General features: G+C 42.3%; 2 protein-coding genes across 2 annotated transcripts; one reads left to right on the forward strand and one right to left on the reverse strand.

The window, feature by feature from the left end:
- Positions 1-26: 26 nt before the first annotated feature.
- Positions 27-5,721, forward strand: glmp (glycosylated lysosomal membrane protein). Its single transcript, XM_029663356.2, has 6 exons — positions 27-172; positions 1,546-1,821; positions 2,149-2,343; positions 2,620-2,838; positions 3,578-3,843; positions 4,063-5,721. The coding sequence occupies exons 1-6, from the start codon at positions 35-37 to the stop codon at positions 4,232-4,234; spliced, it is 1,266 nt and encodes a 421-aa protein (XP_029519216.1). The 5' UTR covers positions 27-34; the 3' UTR covers positions 4,235-5,721.
- Positions 4,327-18,740, reverse strand: LOC115131554 (CREB-regulated transcription coactivator 2-like). Its single transcript, XM_029663355.2, has 14 exons — positions 18,472-18,740; positions 15,895-15,996; positions 15,604-15,717; positions 10,432-10,493; positions 10,271-10,339; positions 10,102-10,190; positions 9,856-9,929; positions 9,664-9,713; positions 9,345-9,556; positions 8,796-9,247; positions 7,770-8,687; positions 7,129-7,215; positions 6,849-6,993; positions 4,327-6,366 (listed from the first exon to the last, which is right to left on the reverse strand). The coding sequence occupies exons 1-14, from the start codon at positions 18,643-18,645 to the stop codon at positions 6,200-6,202; spliced, it is 2,715 nt and encodes a 904-aa protein (XP_029519215.1). The 5' UTR covers positions 18,646-18,740; the 3' UTR covers positions 4,327-6,199.
- Positions 18,741-19,799: the final 1,059 nt, after the last annotated feature.

The following is a 19,799-nucleotide window of genomic DNA, read 5'->3' on the forward strand; positions in this document are numbered from 1 at the left end:
GCTGAAGACCAATCAGCTGATCAAATAAGGAACTATGCACGTGATTCCTCCCCGAAAAAGAAAGATGGCGGCGGATATTATAAACACAATACACTTTTATGTCTTATTTGTGCATTTAACGCTTCGATGTTCTTCTAGTTTTATCGTCAATGGTGAGAACTACCGACGGAATGTGAGTTTGATAGTAAATTGTTTATATTTATGTTGTAAAGTAATACAGTTCTATAAAGGTAGCTAACTAACTTCTCAGGGATAGCGTCAGCTGTAGCTAACTTATGTTTGGATCCAGTTTTCTGTATTTTGACCCGATATACTGCTAGATAGCACGTTAACATATTTTAGCTAGTTGGTGATTTCGAGCATTTTGGATATACACTTTATGTTTGTATTTTGTAGCGCGAGCCATATTGGAATGATGATCAAAAATCAATTAAACTAGCTATCATAATTTATCCATTGTTTCACCCCAGCCATCCATGCATAACGTAGCGACAGATTACACAATCCCTTGTGGGTGTGATTTTTAAACCAGGGAAATAGTTAAGTTAAAGTATGTGGGTGTTTTGTTGGTGTGATTGATAGCGGTGGGCAATTAAAACACAATCTGTTATGGTAGTCTAGGTCCAAATGGCTTCTTAACAGCTTCTACCCCCAGCCATAAATCTGCTGAACGCTCATCAAATGACTACCTGGACTATTATTTTTTATTTTTTTTACCATGCTTGCTTCTCGCTGTTTATTATTCGTCACTTTACCCCTACCTATATGTACAGTACATATTACCTCGACTAACCTGTACCCCCTGTTTATAACCTCGTTTCATTATTTTATCGTTATTCTTTTTTAAATTTTTATTTTATTTAGTAAATAAAAACAGCATTTTTGGTTAAGGGCTTATAAGTAAGCATTTCATGGTAAGGTTTACACCTTTTGTATTTGGCGCATAACGAATAACATTTGATTTCAAGAGCCCTCTACTGAAGATGCTGAGGTCAAATAGTGCTGAAACATATCTAAACCCTACTCTGTGCTGGCAATTTTTTATTTATTTTACCTTTATTTAACTAGGCAAGTCAGTTAAGAACAAATTCTTATTTTCAATGACGGCCTAGGAACAATGGGTTAACTGCCTGTTCAGGGGCAGAACGGCAGATTTGTACCTTGTCAGCTCGGGGGTTTGAACTTTCTACCTTCCGGTTACTAGTCTAACACTAACCATTAGGCTATCCTGCCGCAATCCCTCCATATCAAATATGAATAAAATATTATTGATTCCACAAATGTATGGATCAAGTGTTGATTATGAACTGTCTCATTAGACTTCCTTGCATAGGTCAGTACTCAGTAGGACTCTGACCATGTCAGGACCAGTCACCAGACAATATTTTTGAGGGTTGTTGGCCTGAGGAGGATGCTGTGCAAATCTGTTAATGATGTATGAATCACCTCTTCTTACAATTTCAGTTTGCTTGTAAGAATCTCATTCTGTGTCACTATGGGAAAATTATAAAATTGACCGTCTCTGTGTGACTTACCTCTTCCCAGTTATCCCTGGAGCTTAACCCTGGTCTAAACTCCTCGCTGATGCCGCTACCCCCTGGTGTTGGCTTGCTCCATGTGCGGGCGCTGGGCAAGAACGACACACTGCACTACCTCCTCTGCAGCCAGGGGGCGCCAGCATTACTACTGGTGCACACAAACTCCACTTCATCCAAGGTGAAGGTAGACTGGCCTGCCTTCTTGGTACAAAATACCACAGGCAGCCTGAAATTGACTCCGGAGAACAGTGTTCTGTACAGCAACGCACTCGTTTTTACCAGGGTGAGTCATAAATTGATTGTCATCCTGTTCATAAGTGTCTGTTGAGGTGATATTCTAAGTGGCTGATACAGGTATCTCATCCAAATGCATAAACCATAAAGATGAGCGAGATGCTAGGTTTTGATCCATAATCTAAGTTATTGAATATTCCAGGTACAAAATTCATTCTCTAGACATTTCTTGTAGATCTTAAATGTTTGGATGGTTGTTATCAATATGGTAATAGCTCTAACAAACACCTGGCTATTAACAAGGGGTTGATTTCAGACTGGGCAAAGCCATAGGTAACTCACTCACTAAACCAACTCATCTTTTGTCTCTCGTCAGCTGTGGGAGTACGACGATGTCAACGACACAGCCGTCCCCGAGCACCTACCCCCCTCCAGCTTCTTCCAGCCCTACGAGCTGCAGAACTTCACCTGGGATGACCTGAACAAGACACTTGACCCCATGGCCCACACCGCCCTGCTCTGTGGAAGAGGCGCCAGCGAGAGCTTCAGCAACGGTTCGCTCTGTCTGAAGGTAGGTGGAACTGCATCATCTAAAGCCTGTGTGATGAAATTAGACATTGCCTATCTTCACTAGATTCAGACCTATGCCTGGATCCACTCAACAGATAAAGTGGGACATGGACTCATCTCTACATTAGACCACTTTTAAAGGTCTGAAAATGTCCGGCAAACTTTGATTTTATCACTTAAACTTGGTTACTGAAGTGAGTATTAATGATCAGTGCGATATGATTTATTTTATTACATGTTAGCTAGACTGTATTCAACTACTATCTTCCTATCCTAGTTCTCAGCCTTTGATGTTGAGGGCCGGGACCAAGGCTGGCCCAGCCTCCTCCACAACGCAAACTCCTCCCAGCTGAGGGTGGTGCTGGACGGTGTGGTCCCGAGGTCCAATCACTCCCGCTTCTCTCTAGAGCTACAGGTTGTGGGCGGCACCCAGGCCATGAGCAGAGTGGACGTGCTCCAGTCAATAGATGATGAATACACACCCTCCATATTCAAGGTGATGTCTCTGTGTGTTATAGGCATGTAGTTGTACCAAAGATTTGTATAACTTAACTAAGATAGACCACAGCCTGTCGTTTCCAACTGGGAACAAATGTGGGTAAAACAAGCAATGAGATGGGTAGAGCCAAGCACGAGCTAGCGAGATCGTATTGGCCCGTTCAAGTATACATCTGCATATTTCCGTTAGGGAACACCTACTCTGTGAAGTGCGCATGTGCAATAACTCAATTTACCTTTGTACTCCTTCTAAACAAGGCGATTTTTAAAGACTTTAGCAAAGGGTAAAGTCTACAAAACTTAGTCCATTCTGTTCATAACAGATTATAGTTTTGGGAACAGAAAACTGTATTGAGAGCAAATGTTTCATCGTTGAGAAAATGTGCATAATGTCAGCCAAAATCCATCCTCTCCCCCTGCCGTCCACTGGGCATCCTCTCACTGCCATATTTGGTAGTGAGTGGAAACGCCAAGCGGATGCTTCATATTTATACATCCGGTGAAATATCTGTCTCATTGTTCCATCTGTGGTTATACTAGAGTAAATGTTACTGAATAACAGTATTTAGATGTTTATATTTCAACACATTTTTTGTGGTTGATAAATTTATGGTTGGTTTACTGTTCTTTACCTTCGTCTCTCTGTAGACTGTCACTGAAGCTTTACCTTCGTCTCTCTGTAGACTGTCACTGAAGCTTTCAGATGCTACAGTGTCCTCGTCTTTCCTCTCTTTTAGGTATCTCAGTGGGTGTCCTCTCCAGTCAACTCCACCTCTCCTGTTCTTGGCTACGCCCAATGGAAGCCCGTGGCCTACCGCAGGCCATCGCCTGTCTTTGAGGACGCCACTCCCTGCCGCCACTCAACCCCTGTCCCCGTAGCCCAGCTTCCCCCCTCCGGCCTAGTGCGGGCGTATTTTGGAGGGGAGCGCCAGACCACCGGGCTCAACATGACCTTCAGTATCACTGGAGACCCGTTCTACAACACCACCAACTACCTCAGCTGGTAGGTAGCAGTTTACATCCTGTTGGTTCATCCTAGCTATAATATGTTGCATTTTAGCAACTTTAACTGAATTACACTAAATTGCAGTTTATAGCCCCTCCATTAACCAACTATCAAGCAGCTGAGGTTGATATCTCACACCATCACCAACTACCTGAAATGATAATGAAATTGTCAGCACTGATAATATTCTTCCTCCTCTTGCTTTTTGTACTTCAGGACTGTGTTGGTGGGGCTGGGCTCTCCTCCTGTGGACTCGTTCTCTCCCCTGGTTCTGGTCATCATGGCGGTGGGGCTGGGCACTCCCATGCTGATCATCCTGCTTGGCGGGGTGTGTGTGTGTGTCCGCAAGAACAGGCCCCAACCACAGGTCTATGAGCCAATCAACTGAGGCCAAGCCAGGATATGTGTACTTTTAAGTCCTGCTTTAACCAGTTTCTTGCCAATGAGCAGACACCTCTGGGCCCATTTTTTTCCCAAAAGTTAGCTGGATTTAGCCTATCGGATAGGATTAAATGCATAGAAATAGAATGGATGAATCATTTACTTGAAAGGGGACAACTGTTCTATTACTTATATGTCTATGCACTTAATCCTATCTGATAGGCGAAAAACAGACAACTTTTGAAAAAATAAAAATGAGGTACATGACTGTCTAATATGGCCACCCATTGTTGGCACAACGGGCCAATAAGGCTTTGACAGAAACACATTTTTAACCACTTGCATAATTTAGGAATGGGCTGAATCATCTTGTGGAAGAGAAAGCCCATGAATGAGTTGATTTAGTTGTGCTTGGAAATGCCAAAGGCTCCCATCTCAAACCTAACATTCCATGTGAGAACATATTTATCCAGAAAATTGTGAAAAGGCTAGTTACTGTAGTTAAGGATGTTTTTTCATTGTAAAACTCAAACGGCGTACACTGTCCCTCCAGTTCTGTGTAAAACAGTATATTATCTTATTGTTGCATGATGACATGTTACACTGAAGTGGTCCATGTTTGGCACTGCCTATCTAGATATACTGACCTGACATGGGTCCTAACTAATAATGGTCTCAAGCATATATCTGATGACAGAAGAAGAGCTACAAAGGAGTAGGGGCTTTTTCTCTCTCTTCGTACCACTGATCTGAGGTCAGTTTGTACTGTAATGGTTTAGGAATTGGTCAAACTAAAATAATCCAAGATCTGCACCTGAAGGAGACTCATACCTGGAGCAGTGAACGGAAAATAAATCTCAAGAGAAGAAGCTTAAAGGAACAAGATTTGTTGCTTTCTTTCCCAACCCCTTGGATGGGGTAAGGGGAAGCCTAGTTAGGGTCCATGTGCTACACCCAAAGTGAACTGAAATGCGATGTTTGATTTAATGTCAATGAAGTTAGAAATCAGTATGGGATTACAAAATATTTGATAATATTGTAATTAATGTTCCTACTTTTAAGGCCTTGTTGATTATAGTTCTCCTTTGGAATTAATTTAAAACAAGCTTCAAAGTCATATTCAGGTTGTAATCACAGTACAAGAGAATAAATGGCCTTGATTATTTACCTGTATTTGTCTATTAGGCAACAATGTGTTACCTTAATTTTATGACTAAATGCTACATTTAATGCAAAAACACCAGTACCTGAAATATTATTATGCAAGCATCTAATACACCGGTCACATTCATTTGTATATTGAGGAAATGCTCACTTTCAATAGTAATGTAATGGTCTGTCCATAATTGTCTTTTTCGTAAAGAAATGTACTGGCAAGTTATTTCCTGCTCTCATTTATTTTTCTTTTAAAACAATGGTAACAATGTCATAAGATGTTTAAAAAGGACATGTAAATAACTGGTTTCTTGGCCACATTAAATACACAAAGTTTAAGATGTGTTTTTTAAAAACTTTTCATCACTACTAGAGGGTGAAAAGACACCATTCATATTAGAATGTACATCATTGTATTACTAAAATCCATATCAATACAAATATATATTTTTTTACATATCTAATCTCATTATTCAACTACATTTAAACTAAGGTGCAGGGGATGCCAGCTCTTGGGGTGCATTTTTCCATTGCAGGCAAGCATTAAATGACAACTAAGAAAAAGTGCAGTTAGCTAACGAGTCTCATGTGAGGCAGTCAATGTATAGTTACATGCTTGTTAAATCCCATGACCTGGCCAATCACATGAGGATGATGTAAGATAACATTAATGTCCAATCAAATTATGTCCAGCAGTGAAAGATCCCGGGACAGAAACTACAACTGACATTGCTGCCATCAGACCATACCAAGACAGCCATCTTAGCTGAAAGTAGTGTTCCTGGATACATTCAACTACCCCGGTCACCTAAGTAGGTTAGAGCAGTGTCCTTTCAGTGTCCTCGACCATGTCTCCATCTGCCAGTATGTTAAGCTCCTCCAGGTCTAGCGGATCGATCTGAAGGGGGTTATGCAGGGTGAAGTCGTCTGCATCAAATCCCAGCATGGGCAGAACACCAGATAAATCCTCATAGGCTGCTTTGTCTGTTAAGTGGGAAACAAAGACAAAGTGGATAAGAGCGAAAGAGTGAGGCTGGGATTCAATCCGATTGCGGGTTATAGGCATTGTGACTTAAAGTCAACGCTCCCGTTCACAGTAAACGCTGCATATGACAGCTCAATCAGAAATAGCTTTTAAAAGCCGCCATCGGATTGAATCCTTGCCTTTTTTAAAAATATATAGAGACAAGATAAGCTTTAAAAAGGTTACAATTGCGGTGCAACTTGTGTTTTTTTCAATTACCAAGTCTAACATTTCAGGGATTATTTACTTAGGGTGTAGTTTCATCCAGACAGTAAGTCCATTAGTTGGTATTGAATAACCAACCAATGGACATACAATTGTCTGGATGAAACGACAGCGACCTGTGTAAGTCGAAAATAAGGTAATACTTACCCAAAAACAATATCTCTAACTGCTGCAAGCAATTAAAAAAGTGCAAGAGGGGGGAGAGAGTGGGCCCTACCTGTCATAAAGTCTGCACTGGTTTGGTTCTGGCAGTGGAGGGACATCTGAGGACCCTGGTTCCCACAGTAAACCCCTCCATCTTTCCCCTCCACAGCCTGAGGCCCAGAATCTCCCCAGAGAGGCTCCTTACTGAGCTGTCCCAGCTGGGCAGAGGTGTGGACAACCAGACAAGATTAGAGAATTAGATTGAAACTATGCACAGTGAGTGAATCAACAGGTCAAATGGAGTTGTCCTTTCAATACTGTTAGATTATTTACAGTTTTAAGTCTTAGACTACCTGCTGGGAGAGTGCCTGAGTCTGGCGTGGTGTGAGGTGTAGGCCCATGTAGGACTCCTGCTGTAAATGGTTCAGTATGAAAGTGTCCTGAGAGAGCAGAAAGGAAGTAAGTACCATTAATAGGGCTGCACAATTGATCGAATTCCCATCGAAATATGGACATGTGCAACATCCATATCGCATTACAATATTTTGAAACGCATCTCAGTCGCGTGTAATGTCCTTTTAATAGTTTACTCGGTTTTTCTTTCTCCTCTTACGGCTGCTTCCCACACACAAGAAACCCACCCCGTCACTCAAGCAGCACAGTTCCTCTTCTCTCTTAGATTCACTATACAGATGTAGGATCTTCATTTGAGACCGTTTGCTACAGCAGGAAAATAATCCAGTTCACCCAAGTGTTGATCGATATCGCATGTCAAATCGCAGTATTTGATTTATTTATTTTTTAATCGTTATTCAAAAAAAAAATTGCCCATAGCGTGCAGCCCTACATTACCATATCTTTCTGACAGACCAAACATAAAATGGCCTCTTTATTGATCCTAAACATAGCCTAAACTGTACACACGGACACTATCCAAACTAAACTCAAACTAGTGAAAATAGACACAATATGCAACAGATGGGGATATTCTCACATTGTAGAGGCCTGGATTGTTGTCCACTAAGGAGTTAATCTGTGAGAAGATTTTGGTCGACTCAATCTGGTCCTTCTGACTTTGCACCTTCTGATGTGCCCAGCTCCTTCCCTGGGCTTGGGTCTGATGCTTACGAGTCATCGTTGGTACTTTTTGTGGGTTTGGCATGTTCTGCCCATTCAAGTCAAGGTTCTGAGCTGGCGGGTTTGCCCACTGGAGATTCCACTGATGTTGCTCATGCTGCTGTTGCTGGTAGCCATTTGTCTGCTGCTGCTGTTGGTAGAGTTGAACCTGCTGGAGCTGATGTTGCTGCAGTAGCAGCTCATCTTGTCGACGTACTCGGTTTTGCTGAGGTTGTCTTTGGTATGCTTGTTGTTGATCATGTTGCTGATGTGGGTACTGCTGGTGTGGGTGTTGCTGGTATTGTTGCCTTTGCTTCTCTAGCTGGTGCTGTGGAAGGTTTTGGTACACTTGTTTCTGTTGTTTTTGCTGTTGTCTTTGATGCTGTTCCTCTTGTGATTGATGTAGGTGTTGTTGCTGTGGGTTCTCACAATGGTTTGACCCTCTTTGATATTGCTGTTTTATGTCCAGGTCCTGACTTTCTGTCTGGACATGCTGGATCTGGCATTGATATAGTTGATTTGGGTGCTGGTACTGTTGTCGATGGTGATATTGCAGTTGTTGGAGGTTGTGTGTCTGTGGGAGCTGTAGCTGTGGGTGTTGTTGGTCTTGTTGTTGTTGATGCCTGGATTTCTCTTGGTGTGGTGGTGTTTTTTTCAGTTCCTGGCTGGGTTGCTGCTGCCCCTCTGTCAGAGAATGCTGCTGAGCTGCTGGAGTACCTTTGTGTTGAGGTTGGCAGTGAGGATACCCTGGTGGCCTTGACTCCTGTGGTAATTGGTTGGTGTTCAGGAGAACTCCCTTGGAATTGAAATAAGAGCAATACGTCAAACAATGTCTTAATATGGAGTTCTATGAAACCATCTTATTAACAAAAACATCACTTCAATTCCAGTTTGTTTCCTATACCTGAGTTATAGAAGATAACTTTGGAGACCCAACAGGTGAAAACTGTTTAGATTGGAGCCAGCGAGACTCTCCACCAGTGGGAACGACCAGTGGGCTGAGGGGAGTCCGCCTTCTTAACGAAGGCACCTGCGTCTGGCTAATTGGACGTGGGGAGCAGGATAGGGAAGAGGAGGAGCAAGAGCGAGATCCGCCAATCCCACTGCTGTAGCTACATTGGCTAGTTGCGGATTGCAGGGATAGGCCGCTTAGGGAAGAGCTGCTGAGGAAGGACTGGAGGGATTGGTTGCTAGGGGATGACTGCAGAGAAGAGTTGCTGAGTGACAAGTTCAAGGAGGTGGAGTTTAGAGAGCTGGAAAGGGAGTGGCTGCGCAGAGAGGCTTGAATATTGGGGTTGCTGTGGGAGGACTGGAGCAATGGGTTACTGTACGAGCCTTGGAGAGACAACGACAAACCTGAGAACACAAGGAAAGAAATGGACACAATCACCATATGAACCTACCTAAACCGACACCAACATACACTAAAAACGTAGCACACAGACAAACACACCTGGCATGGGAAATTCATCATCTCTGGCTTCAAGGTGAGCGGGAGTTCCAGGTAGGTGGCCAGTGCTACAGGCAGTGGGTTTGTGTGAGTCCCCACCTACTGGCTGTGGGGAGGGGAGGTGCAGGCTGGAGAGATCGGGCAAGGAGCCACTTGCATTGAGAGCGGAAGGGACATTGAGAGCCCTGAACTGCTGATCTGGCGAGGACAGGATGCTGGAGAAACCGCAAGAGAGAAGGATAGGAGAAAGGGAGGTGGTTCAGTCAGGGCACAGGGTTTGCCTTTCTTTTAGACAATATTCATTTGGAAAAGCAGAACATACTTTATACCAGGGACTTTATGCGATTTGACTCCAGTGGGAAGTGCAGGAAGCTAAGATGAGACGAACAATTAGCAAGGATACATCAATGAGAAAAGTAGTCATCCATCCGCTAGAGCACATTGTGCAATACTGAACCCATTCCTATAGGAAATATCAAGCATTGTGGATGGTTACATTGGCAAGAAATAATACCTTTTTGGTATTCCTTAATGGTTTTTCCTCTTCAAGGACATTCTCCTCAATTAGAGGCACTGGATATGGAAAACCTGAGGTGACGGAGAGGAAATCATCAGGTGCAAAAATCTAATAGATGAATACATGATATAGGAAAGAAAACTCACTTTCAAAAGGCATTTGCAAGAATTACCTAAGGAATAATACTGAAACACTGAACACAATACAATGACTAAATCAATACAACTGGCATTGTGGACTTACCATTGTGCCTGTTCTGTGAGATTAAAGGCTGCTGGTCCCCTGCGTGGGTGTTCCTCACACTGGTGTGCAGGGCCGAGTCTGAGTTGGTTCTGGGGAGGAGAGCACACATTTCAGAGGGGAAAGCAAGTGTAGAAGAACAGTAGAGAAACACGATGGGTACGTTGCTCACCTATTAAGTGCTGTTAAGGGAGGGGGCATCAAGTGGCTTTTGTCCACTGGAGAGCTGATAGACCAGTTCCTTTTTGGGTGACAGAATCAGTCAAAATATGTATTAGGATGTTTATTATTAAGTTTACAAAATATATCATTTTGGATTGCGCCGACCCTTACCTTCTCAAGCTGGGTTCAAGTTGTGGAGACGGGTGAACTGAGCGGTAGGGAGAGTTGTCAATCTGTGAGGGAGTGTTAAGGCTATACAGAGTGCCCTTGGAAAACCTAGGCATAGGCCGACTGTTGGCAAACAATGGTACACAAAGTTGACGGGGCATTTCTTCTACAGTGTGTACATGATTAATCCCCTCTATCTGCTACTTAAGTGGATCAACAGTTAAAAGGGCTCCCGAGTGGTGCAGCGGTCTAAGGCACTGCCATCACTACAAGTCCCTGTGTCGAATCCAGGCTGAATCACATCTGGCCGTGATTGGAAGTCCCATAGGGCGGCGCACAATTGGCCCAGCGTCGCAAGGGTAAGCAGTCATTGTAAATAAGAATTTGTTCTTAACTGACTTGCCTAGTTAAATAAAGGTTTAATTTTAAAAAGGTCCAATGCATCTATTTTTTACCTCAATATCAAATAATTTCTGGGTAACATACCTTACTAAGATTGTTTTCAATTAAAATGGTCAGAAAGTAACAAAAATAGCTTCTTGGCAAACAGACATTTCTCAAGCAAGAATTCTAATAGGACTGTCTAGGAATGGTTTGATTGGTGAGGGGAAAACTAGCTGTTATTGGCAGAGAGGTTTGGAACACTTTCTTATTGGTTAATTAAGTAATTTACTGCTTGGTGATGTCACCAGGCAGCCAAAACTCCATCCCACTAAAACTGCCTGAAATATCAGCATGTCTTTTCAAACTCTTACACTAACGCCATTATTTATTTATTTCACTGTGTCATTTCAATTTATAAATTCAGCAAAAGAAACGTCCCTTTTTCAGGACCCTGTCTTTCAAAGATAATTCGTAAAAATCCAAATAACTTCACATATCTACATTGTAAAGGGTTTAAACACAGTTTCCCATGCTTATTCAATGAACCATAAACAATTAATGAACATGCACCTGTGGAACGGTCATTAAGACACTAACAGCTTGCAGATGGTAGGCAATTAAGGTCACAGTTATGAAAACTTAGGACACTAAAGAGGCCTTTCTACTGACTCTGAAAAACATCAAAAGAAAGATGCCCAGGGACCCAGCTCATGTGCGTAAACGTACCTTAAGCATGCTGGAAGGAGGCATGAGGACTGCAGATGTGGCCAGGGCAATAAATTGCAATGTCCGTACTGTAAGACGCCTAAGACTGCACTACAGGGAGACAGGACGGACAGCTGATCGTCCTCGCAGTGCAGACCACGTGTAACAACACCTGCACAGGATCGGTACATCCAAACATCACACCTGCAGGACAGGTACAGGATGGCAACAACAACTGCCCGAGTTACACCAGGAATGCACAATCCCTCCATCAGTGCTCAGACTGTCCGTAATAGGCTGAGAGAGGCTGGACTGAGGGCTTGTAGGCCTGTTGTAAGGCAGGTCCTCAACAGACATCACCGGCAACAACGTTGCCTATGGGCACAAACCCACTGTCGCTGGACCAGACAGGACTGGCAAAAAGTGCTCTTCACTGACGAGTCTCGGTTTTGTCTCATCAGTGGCGATGGTTGGATTCGCGTTTATCGTCAAAGGAATGAGCATTACACCGAGGTCTGTACTCTGGAGCGGGATCGATTTGGAGGTGGAGGGTCCGTCATGGTCTGGGGCAGTGTGTCACAGCATCATCGGACTGAGCTTGTCGTCATTGCAGGCAATCTCAACGCTGTACGTTACAGGGAAGACATCTTCCTCCCTCATGTGGTACCCTTCCTGCTGGCTCATCCTGACATGACCCTCCAGCATGACAATGCCACCAGCCATACTGCTCGTTCTGTGTGTGATTTCTTGCAAGACAGGAATGACAGTGTTCTGCCATGGCCAGCGAAGAGCCCGGATCTCAATCCCATTGAGCAGATCTGGGACCTGTTGGATCGGAGGGTGAGGGCTAGGTCCATTCCCCCCAGAGATGTCCGGGAACTTGCAGGTGCCTTGGTGGAAGAGTGGGGTAACGTCTCACAGCGAGAACTGGCAAATCTGGTGCAGTCCATGAGGAGGAGATGCACTGCAGTACTTAATGCAGCTGCTGGCCACACCAGATACTGACCGTTACTTTTGATTTTGACAACCACTTTGTTCAGGGACACATTATTCAATTTCTGTTAGTCACGTCTGTGGAACTTGTTCAGTTTATGTCTCAGTTGTTAAATCTTGTTATGTTCATACAAATATTTACACATGTTAAATTAGCTGAAAATAAACGCAATTGACAGTGAGAGGACGTGTATATATATAAACTCAGCAAAAAAAGAACCGTCCTCTCACTGTCAACTGTGTTTATTAAAAATACAAATATTTAATACATTTTAGAATAAGGCTGTACTTGTATTTATTATGGATCCCCATTAGCTGCTGCCAAAGCAACAGCTACTCTTACTGGGATCCAGCAAAATTAAGGCAGTTTATACCATTTTAAAACATTACAACACATTCACAACACACTGTGATCCTTCAGGCCCCTACTCCACCACTACCACATATCTACAGTACTACAACCATGTGTGTGTGTGTGTGTGTGTGTGCGCCAATGTTTGTGTTGCTTCACAGTCCCCACTGTTGCATAAGGTGTTTGTTTTTTAAAATCTAATTTTACTGCTTGCATCAGTTACTTGATGTGGAATAGAGTCCCATGTTGTCATGGCTCTATGTAGTACTGTGTGCCTCCCATAGTCTGTTCTGGACTGTGAAGAGACCTCTTGTGGCATGTGGGGTATGCATGGGTGTCCGAGCTGTGTACCAGTAGTTTAGACAGACAGCTCGGTGCATTCAACATGCACCTCTCATAAATAAAAGTAGTGATGAAGTCAATCTCTCCTCCACTTTCAGCCAGGAGAGATTGACATGCATATTATTAATAATTGCTCTCGGTGTCCATCCAAGGGCTAGCCGTGCTGCCCTGTTCTGAGCCAATTGCAATTTTCCAAAGTCCTTCTTTGTGGCACCTGACCACACGACTGAACAGTAGTCCAGGTGCGACAAAACTAGGGCCCGTAGGACCTGCCTTGCTGATAGTATTGTTAAGAAGTCAGAGCATCGCTTTATTATAGACAGACTTCTCCTCATCTTAGCTACTACTGCATCAATATGTTTTGACCATGACAGTTTACAATCTAATGTAACTCCAAGCATATTAGTCATCAAAACGTGCTCAATTTATATTATTTATTACAAGGATTAGTTAAGGTTTAGGGTTTAGAGAGTTTTGTTCCAAATACAATGCTTTTAGTTTTTAAAATATTTAGGGCTAACTTATTCCTTGCCACCCACTCTGAAACTAACTGCAGCTCTATGTTGAGTGTTGCAGTCATTTCAGTCGCTGTAGTAGCTGGCGTGTGTAGTTTGGAGTCATCTGCATACATAGAAACTCTGGCTTTACTCAAAGTCAGTGGCATGTCGTTAGTACAATTGAAAAAAGCAAGGGGCCTAAACAGTTACCCTGGGGAATTCCTGATTCTAACTGGATTATCTTTGATAGGCTTCCATTAAAGAACACCCTCTATGTTCTGTTAGACAAGTAACTCTTTATCCACATTATAGCAGGGGGTGTAAAGCCATAACACATACATTTTTCCAGCAGCAGACTATGATCATCTACAAGTCCATGCTAGGTAAAGCTCCGCCTTATTTCAGTTCACTGGTCACTATGGCAACACCCACCCGCAGCACGCGCTCCAGCAGGTGTATCTTACTGATCATCCCTAAAGCCAACACCTCATTTGGCCGCCTTTCGTTCCAGTTCTCTGCTGCCTGTGACTGGAACGAATTGCAAAAATCGCTGAAGTTGGAGACTTATCTCCCTCACCAACTTCAAACATTTGCTATCTGAGCAGCTAACCGATCGCTGCAGCTGTACATAGTCTATCGGTAAATAGCCCACCCATTTTTACCTACCTCATCCCCATACTGTTTTTATTTATTTACTTTTCTGCTCTTTTGCACACCAATATCTCTACCTGTACATGACCATCTGATCATTTATCACTCCAGTGTTAATCTGCAAAATTGTAATTATTCGCCTACCTCCTCACGCCTTTTGCACACAATGTATATAGACTCCCCTTTTGTTTCTACTGTGTTATTGACTTGTTAATTGTTTACTCCATGTGTAACTCTGTGTTGTCTGTTCACACTGCTATGCTTTATCTTGGCCAGGTCGCAGTTGCAAATGAGAACTTGTTCTCAACTAGCCTACCTGGTTAAATAAAGGTGAAATAAAAATAAAATAAAATCAATCATGTCAAAAGCTATATTGAATTCTAACAAGACAGCCCCCACAATCATTTTATCATCAATTTCTCTCAGCCAATCATCAGTCAGTGTAAGTGATGTGCTTGTTGAGTGTCCTTCCCTATAAGCATGCTGAAATTCTATTGTCAATTTGTTTACTGTAAAATATAATTGTATCTGATCAAACACCATTTTTTCCAGAAGTGTACTAAGGGTTGGTAACAGGCTGATTGGTTGGCTATTTGAGTCAGTAAAGGGGGCTTTACTATTCTATTCTTGGGTAGTGGAATTGCTTTATCTTCCCTCCAGGCCTGGGGGCACATGGTCTCTAGTAGGCTTAAATTGAAGATGTGGCAAATACGAGTGTTAATAACGTAACAAAATGTGGAAAAAGTGAAGGGGTCTGAATACTTAGCGAATGCAGTATACGGGGAAATCACTTTTTTGACTGCACTGGGCCTTTAACCTTAGACAAGTAGTATGGCATTTGACCCTGCACGCTTTTACCAACAATAGTTGTTTGGTCTTGCCATACAGACAATAGGACGTAGGCTACTGTAGATGTAAAGCAATAGTTCAACACATTATTGCAATATTGTGGTGAACTATTGCTTTACATCCACTGTTATGGTCATCCTCCATGCACGTCAGATATCTGGGGAGCATGGAGAAAAACCGTCATTTTTGTGTGCTTACTATACTACAGTTGCAAATGGCTAACTTTAGCATTTACCATTAGAAACCCTTTCCCTAAAAGCATCTGTTTCTGCTTTAGCCCCACCATGTATTAACTTTAAGGCATGGGAGCCACGAAGCAATACAGACGTTACACTAGCAGTGACCTCACTTCACTTTAAGGGACCCACCACTGGCTGCCCTTTGACTGACCATAAAGGATACATGTTTCCTGTTTGGCCTGACCGGAAAACTAAGCCGCCCCTCTCCTTGTGCCCACTCTGCCATTGGGTGAAGTCTTGAGGGGCAGCCATTGTCTGGACGACAGGGGAGCTGACCCTAACAGAGTCAGACAGATCAACAGTTCATTTGACTTTCAGTAGCCTGCATCATATAACCATTACTATAGCCTGTATGTAATTAGGCTTATAAATTTAAATATAGTTTTTAGTAGGTAATGTAGTTATAAGTAGTATGTAATGTAGTCATAAGTAAAATGTAAGTAATAAATCTAACCTGTACATCTGAAATGCTTCTCCCAATCTGGTTGACATTGGGAAGAGAGCCTCCATAATAGGTGCCCAGGCTTCTGGCCTGCCGCGCTCTGTGGACCTGAATCTGAGACCCGGAAAGAGTGGGGGGATAAAGGAGTGAATAAAGACGACAACTACTTTAATTTAGTTGATTATCAGAAGAAGAAAAAAATTGCATTTACAGTCAGTTCTATAATAGTCTCACTTGTAAAATGGAATTACTGGTGAATGTAAAACTCAGACAAAGTATATTCCGTATATAGTGACACTATAAGAGTGAGTCAAGGCGACTGTCGGCTCGATCTTGGAAAGAATACCCTCTGACTGCCAACCCTTGGCATGAACATGGGAATCAGAGACTGCAGGAGAAAGACCCTTGCATACTTTAAAAGCCCATGTGCAATAAACCATGAGTATAGCTGGGTACCATCTCCTACAGACACTGTATTTTAAGGAAAGTGTTGCATGGTGGTTCGGTAACATGACTTGAGAGCCTTTGAATTCGGGTACTAATGATATGAAAAGTGTGGGCTATGTAAGAGGTCAAAGAGCTACCATAGTGCCATGAGGTCTTGGCTCCTCAGTTTCAGAGCATAGGGCTGCACCTCATTTCACGTGACACCAGAGACTTAATCAATAGGATACTGCATTGTGTTCACAACATTGAAGATTGAGATGCAATGTAGCCGAGCTATAAGAAGGACGGTGCGCTCTATAATGCAGAATAGGGAAACTCGAACTTGTGCACTTTACACATACTGTATGTCTATCATGTTTCAAACATATTTATTACACCCCTGTAGCGTTGACCCCATTTAGTCTACTGGTCGATTGTTTGGTCGATAGGCTGTTGGTCGATTGAGACTTCTTTAGTCGAGGAGTAACAACAACAATAATTATTATAATTGCATGGTGTACAAGACAACTGCTTGATTTGCGCCTGTCTGAGTGGACTAATCCATTGTGGAGGCCATGGGGATGGCACAGTCCATCAATAAGACATGCTACTGTAATTCTATATGGTTATACAAGAACAATGGTGCAACACTAATACAAATATTAGTTTAGAACAAATGCACTTTCTCCCACGTTGCATAGTGGTCACTGTCTGCAGTTCTGAAACATCAGTGCGCTGTTTTCCTCAACCATGTTGCTATGTGCATAATAGCAAAGTTAACCAGCATATTGGTGTTGAGAACACCATTGAGCTGTAGGCCAAAGAGCACATCCTGTTAAGTCTTAATACCATTACTTACTTAGGCCTAATACAATAACTCCCCCCCCCCGTCAGGGACAGCCCTACACCCCTGGCAAAAAGCTGGAGTCAAATACACAGAAGGCAATTACATTCCAAAACGATAAAGTATCATATTTGTCACTTCTTAATACACTCACTGCACTGTGAGGTTGTAGTACTCCAACTGTGTAGTGGGACACGACACTCGCATAAAAATAGAATAGTATTTATATTTCCTATGGGCACAATAACAAATCAGGGCAACCCCTAGCCTAATAGACACCCCCATAAATAGAAACGTGGGGGCATATCCCATAAGTGTTAACATATTCACATTACCAGTGGAGGAAAAAGTACCCAATTGTCATACTTGAGTAAAGGTAAAGATACCTTAATGGAAAATGACTCAAGTAAAAGTGAAATTCTCCCAGTAAAATACTACTTGAGTAAAAATCTAAAAGTATTTGGTTTTAAATATACTTAAGTATCAAAAGTAAAAGTACAAGTATAAATCATTTCAAATTCCTTATATTAAGCAAACCGTACCTCATCGTGTTCACAGATAGCCACAGGCACTCTCCTATACTTACACATCATTTACACACAAAGCATGTATTTAGTGAGTCAGTCAGATCAGAGGCAGCAGGGATGACCAGGATGTACTCTTTTTAAGTGTGGGAATTAGACAATTTTTCTGTCCTGCTAAGCATTCAAAATGTAACAACTACTTTTGGGTGTCAGAGAAAATGTATGGAGTAAAAAGTACATTTTCTTTAGGAATGTAGTGAAGTAAAAGTTGTAAAAAAATATAAATAATAAAGTAAAGTACAGATACCCCAAAAAACGACTTAAATAGTACTTGCAAGTATGTCTACTTAAGTACTTTACACCACTGCACATTACGCAGGCTACCCAAAGAGTGCAATTTGTAATTCTAGCCTTGCAGGTTGTGGGCAGCCTGCACTCCATGCATCTGTATGGCAAATCAACAGGTGTGATAAGCATAAATGGTGTATAAATCAATATAACGCACATATTATGTTTAAAGGTTATATTAAGTAAGAGTGTTTTGAAGTTAAATTATATCGACACTTTGGATTAAACAGATTTGTCAACCGGCGTATTTGCAGTGAAAGTCTCTATAGTGCAAAATTAAACGCGATGCTTGATATGGCCTGGAATTGATTGCGCCTCTGAAAAGTGAAAACAAAGTGCTCTGACTGTCGGGTGGTCAACATCACTGACGTTTGAATATTTTTGACAGCTTTATGGAATCTCCTGTTTTATCAACACGAAGTTCGTAGGCCTGTCCTCTTGACTCACCCTGGTGGAAGTGATGTCCATCATAACCTCCTGGAAGGCTGCGGTGTCCTCAGCTTGTCGCTGGGTGAGGAGTGCTATCTTCTCGCTAAACTTTCGCGGATTGCAGGACCCATTACTAGATCCTGACCTCTGGCCAGCCCCGCAGCACCCATTTCCTGTGCCTGCAAGAAACATAACTGACCACAACTAGTGTACAGTTAACTAGACACAAGCCCCCGGAGAGAACAAGTTGCAACCCGTGACGGACCACTTTATGCACGTCGTTTCGAAAGGCATTGTGGGATATGTTGTTCTTTAATCGAAGAGGGACAAGTGTAAATACCAAATTAAACTACAAGCCCATGCTTCATTTTTTTCATCACAGACAAAAACAACTTGGTGAATGTGGGATGTGTAGTTTTGGGTCCCATTACATTGTGACGAATTTGTAATTACATTTATTTTTTATTTTTTAAGTAACCTTTATTTAACTAGGCAAGTCAGTTAAGAACAAATTGTTCTTTACAATGACGGCCTACACCTGCCAAATCTGGACGACAGCCAATTGTGCGCCACCCTATGAAACTCTCAATCACGGCCGGTTGTGATTCAGCCTGGAATCGAACCAGGGTCTGTAGCGATGCCTTTAGCACTGAGATGCGTTGCCTTTGACCGCTGTGCCACTCGGGAGCCCATTTTTGTAGTGCATGTTTGCAGTTTCTCACAGATTGACATTTCTAAAACAAATGAACTATGACTAATGTATTAAAGGTTTATATACCAGTCAAAAGTTTGGACACACCTACTCATTCAAGGGTTTTTCTTTATTTGTACTATTTTTTACATTGTAGAATAATAGTAAATACATCAAAACTATGAAATAACACATACGGAATCATGTAGTAACCAAAAAAGTATTATATCAAAAATACACTGCTCAAAAAATAAAGGGAACACTAAAATAACACATCCTAGATCTGAATGAATGAAATATTCTTATTAAATACTTTTTTCTTTACATAGTTGAATGTGCTGACAACAAAATCACACAAAAATTATCAATGGAAATCATATTGATCAACCCATGGTGGTCTGGATTTGGAGTCACACTCAAAATTAAAGTGGAAAACCACACTACAGGCTGATCCAACTTTGATGTAATGTCCTTAAAACAAGTCAAAATGAGGCTCAGTAGTGTGTGTGGCCTCCACGTGCCTGTATGACCTCCCTACAACACCTGGGCATGCTCCTGATGAGGTGGCGGATGGTCTCCTGAGGGATCTCCTCCCAGACCTGGACTAAAGCATCCGCCAACTCCTGGACAGTCCGTGGTGCAACGTGGCGTTGGT

The sequence above is a fragment of the Oncorhynchus nerka genome, linkage group LG7, assembly GCF_034236695.1.
Source record: "Oncorhynchus nerka isolate Pitt River linkage group LG7, Oner_Uvic_2.0, whole genome shotgun sequence".
In the NCBI taxonomy this organism is placed as follows: Eukaryota; Metazoa; Chordata; class Actinopteri; order Salmoniformes; family Salmonidae; genus Oncorhynchus; species Oncorhynchus nerka.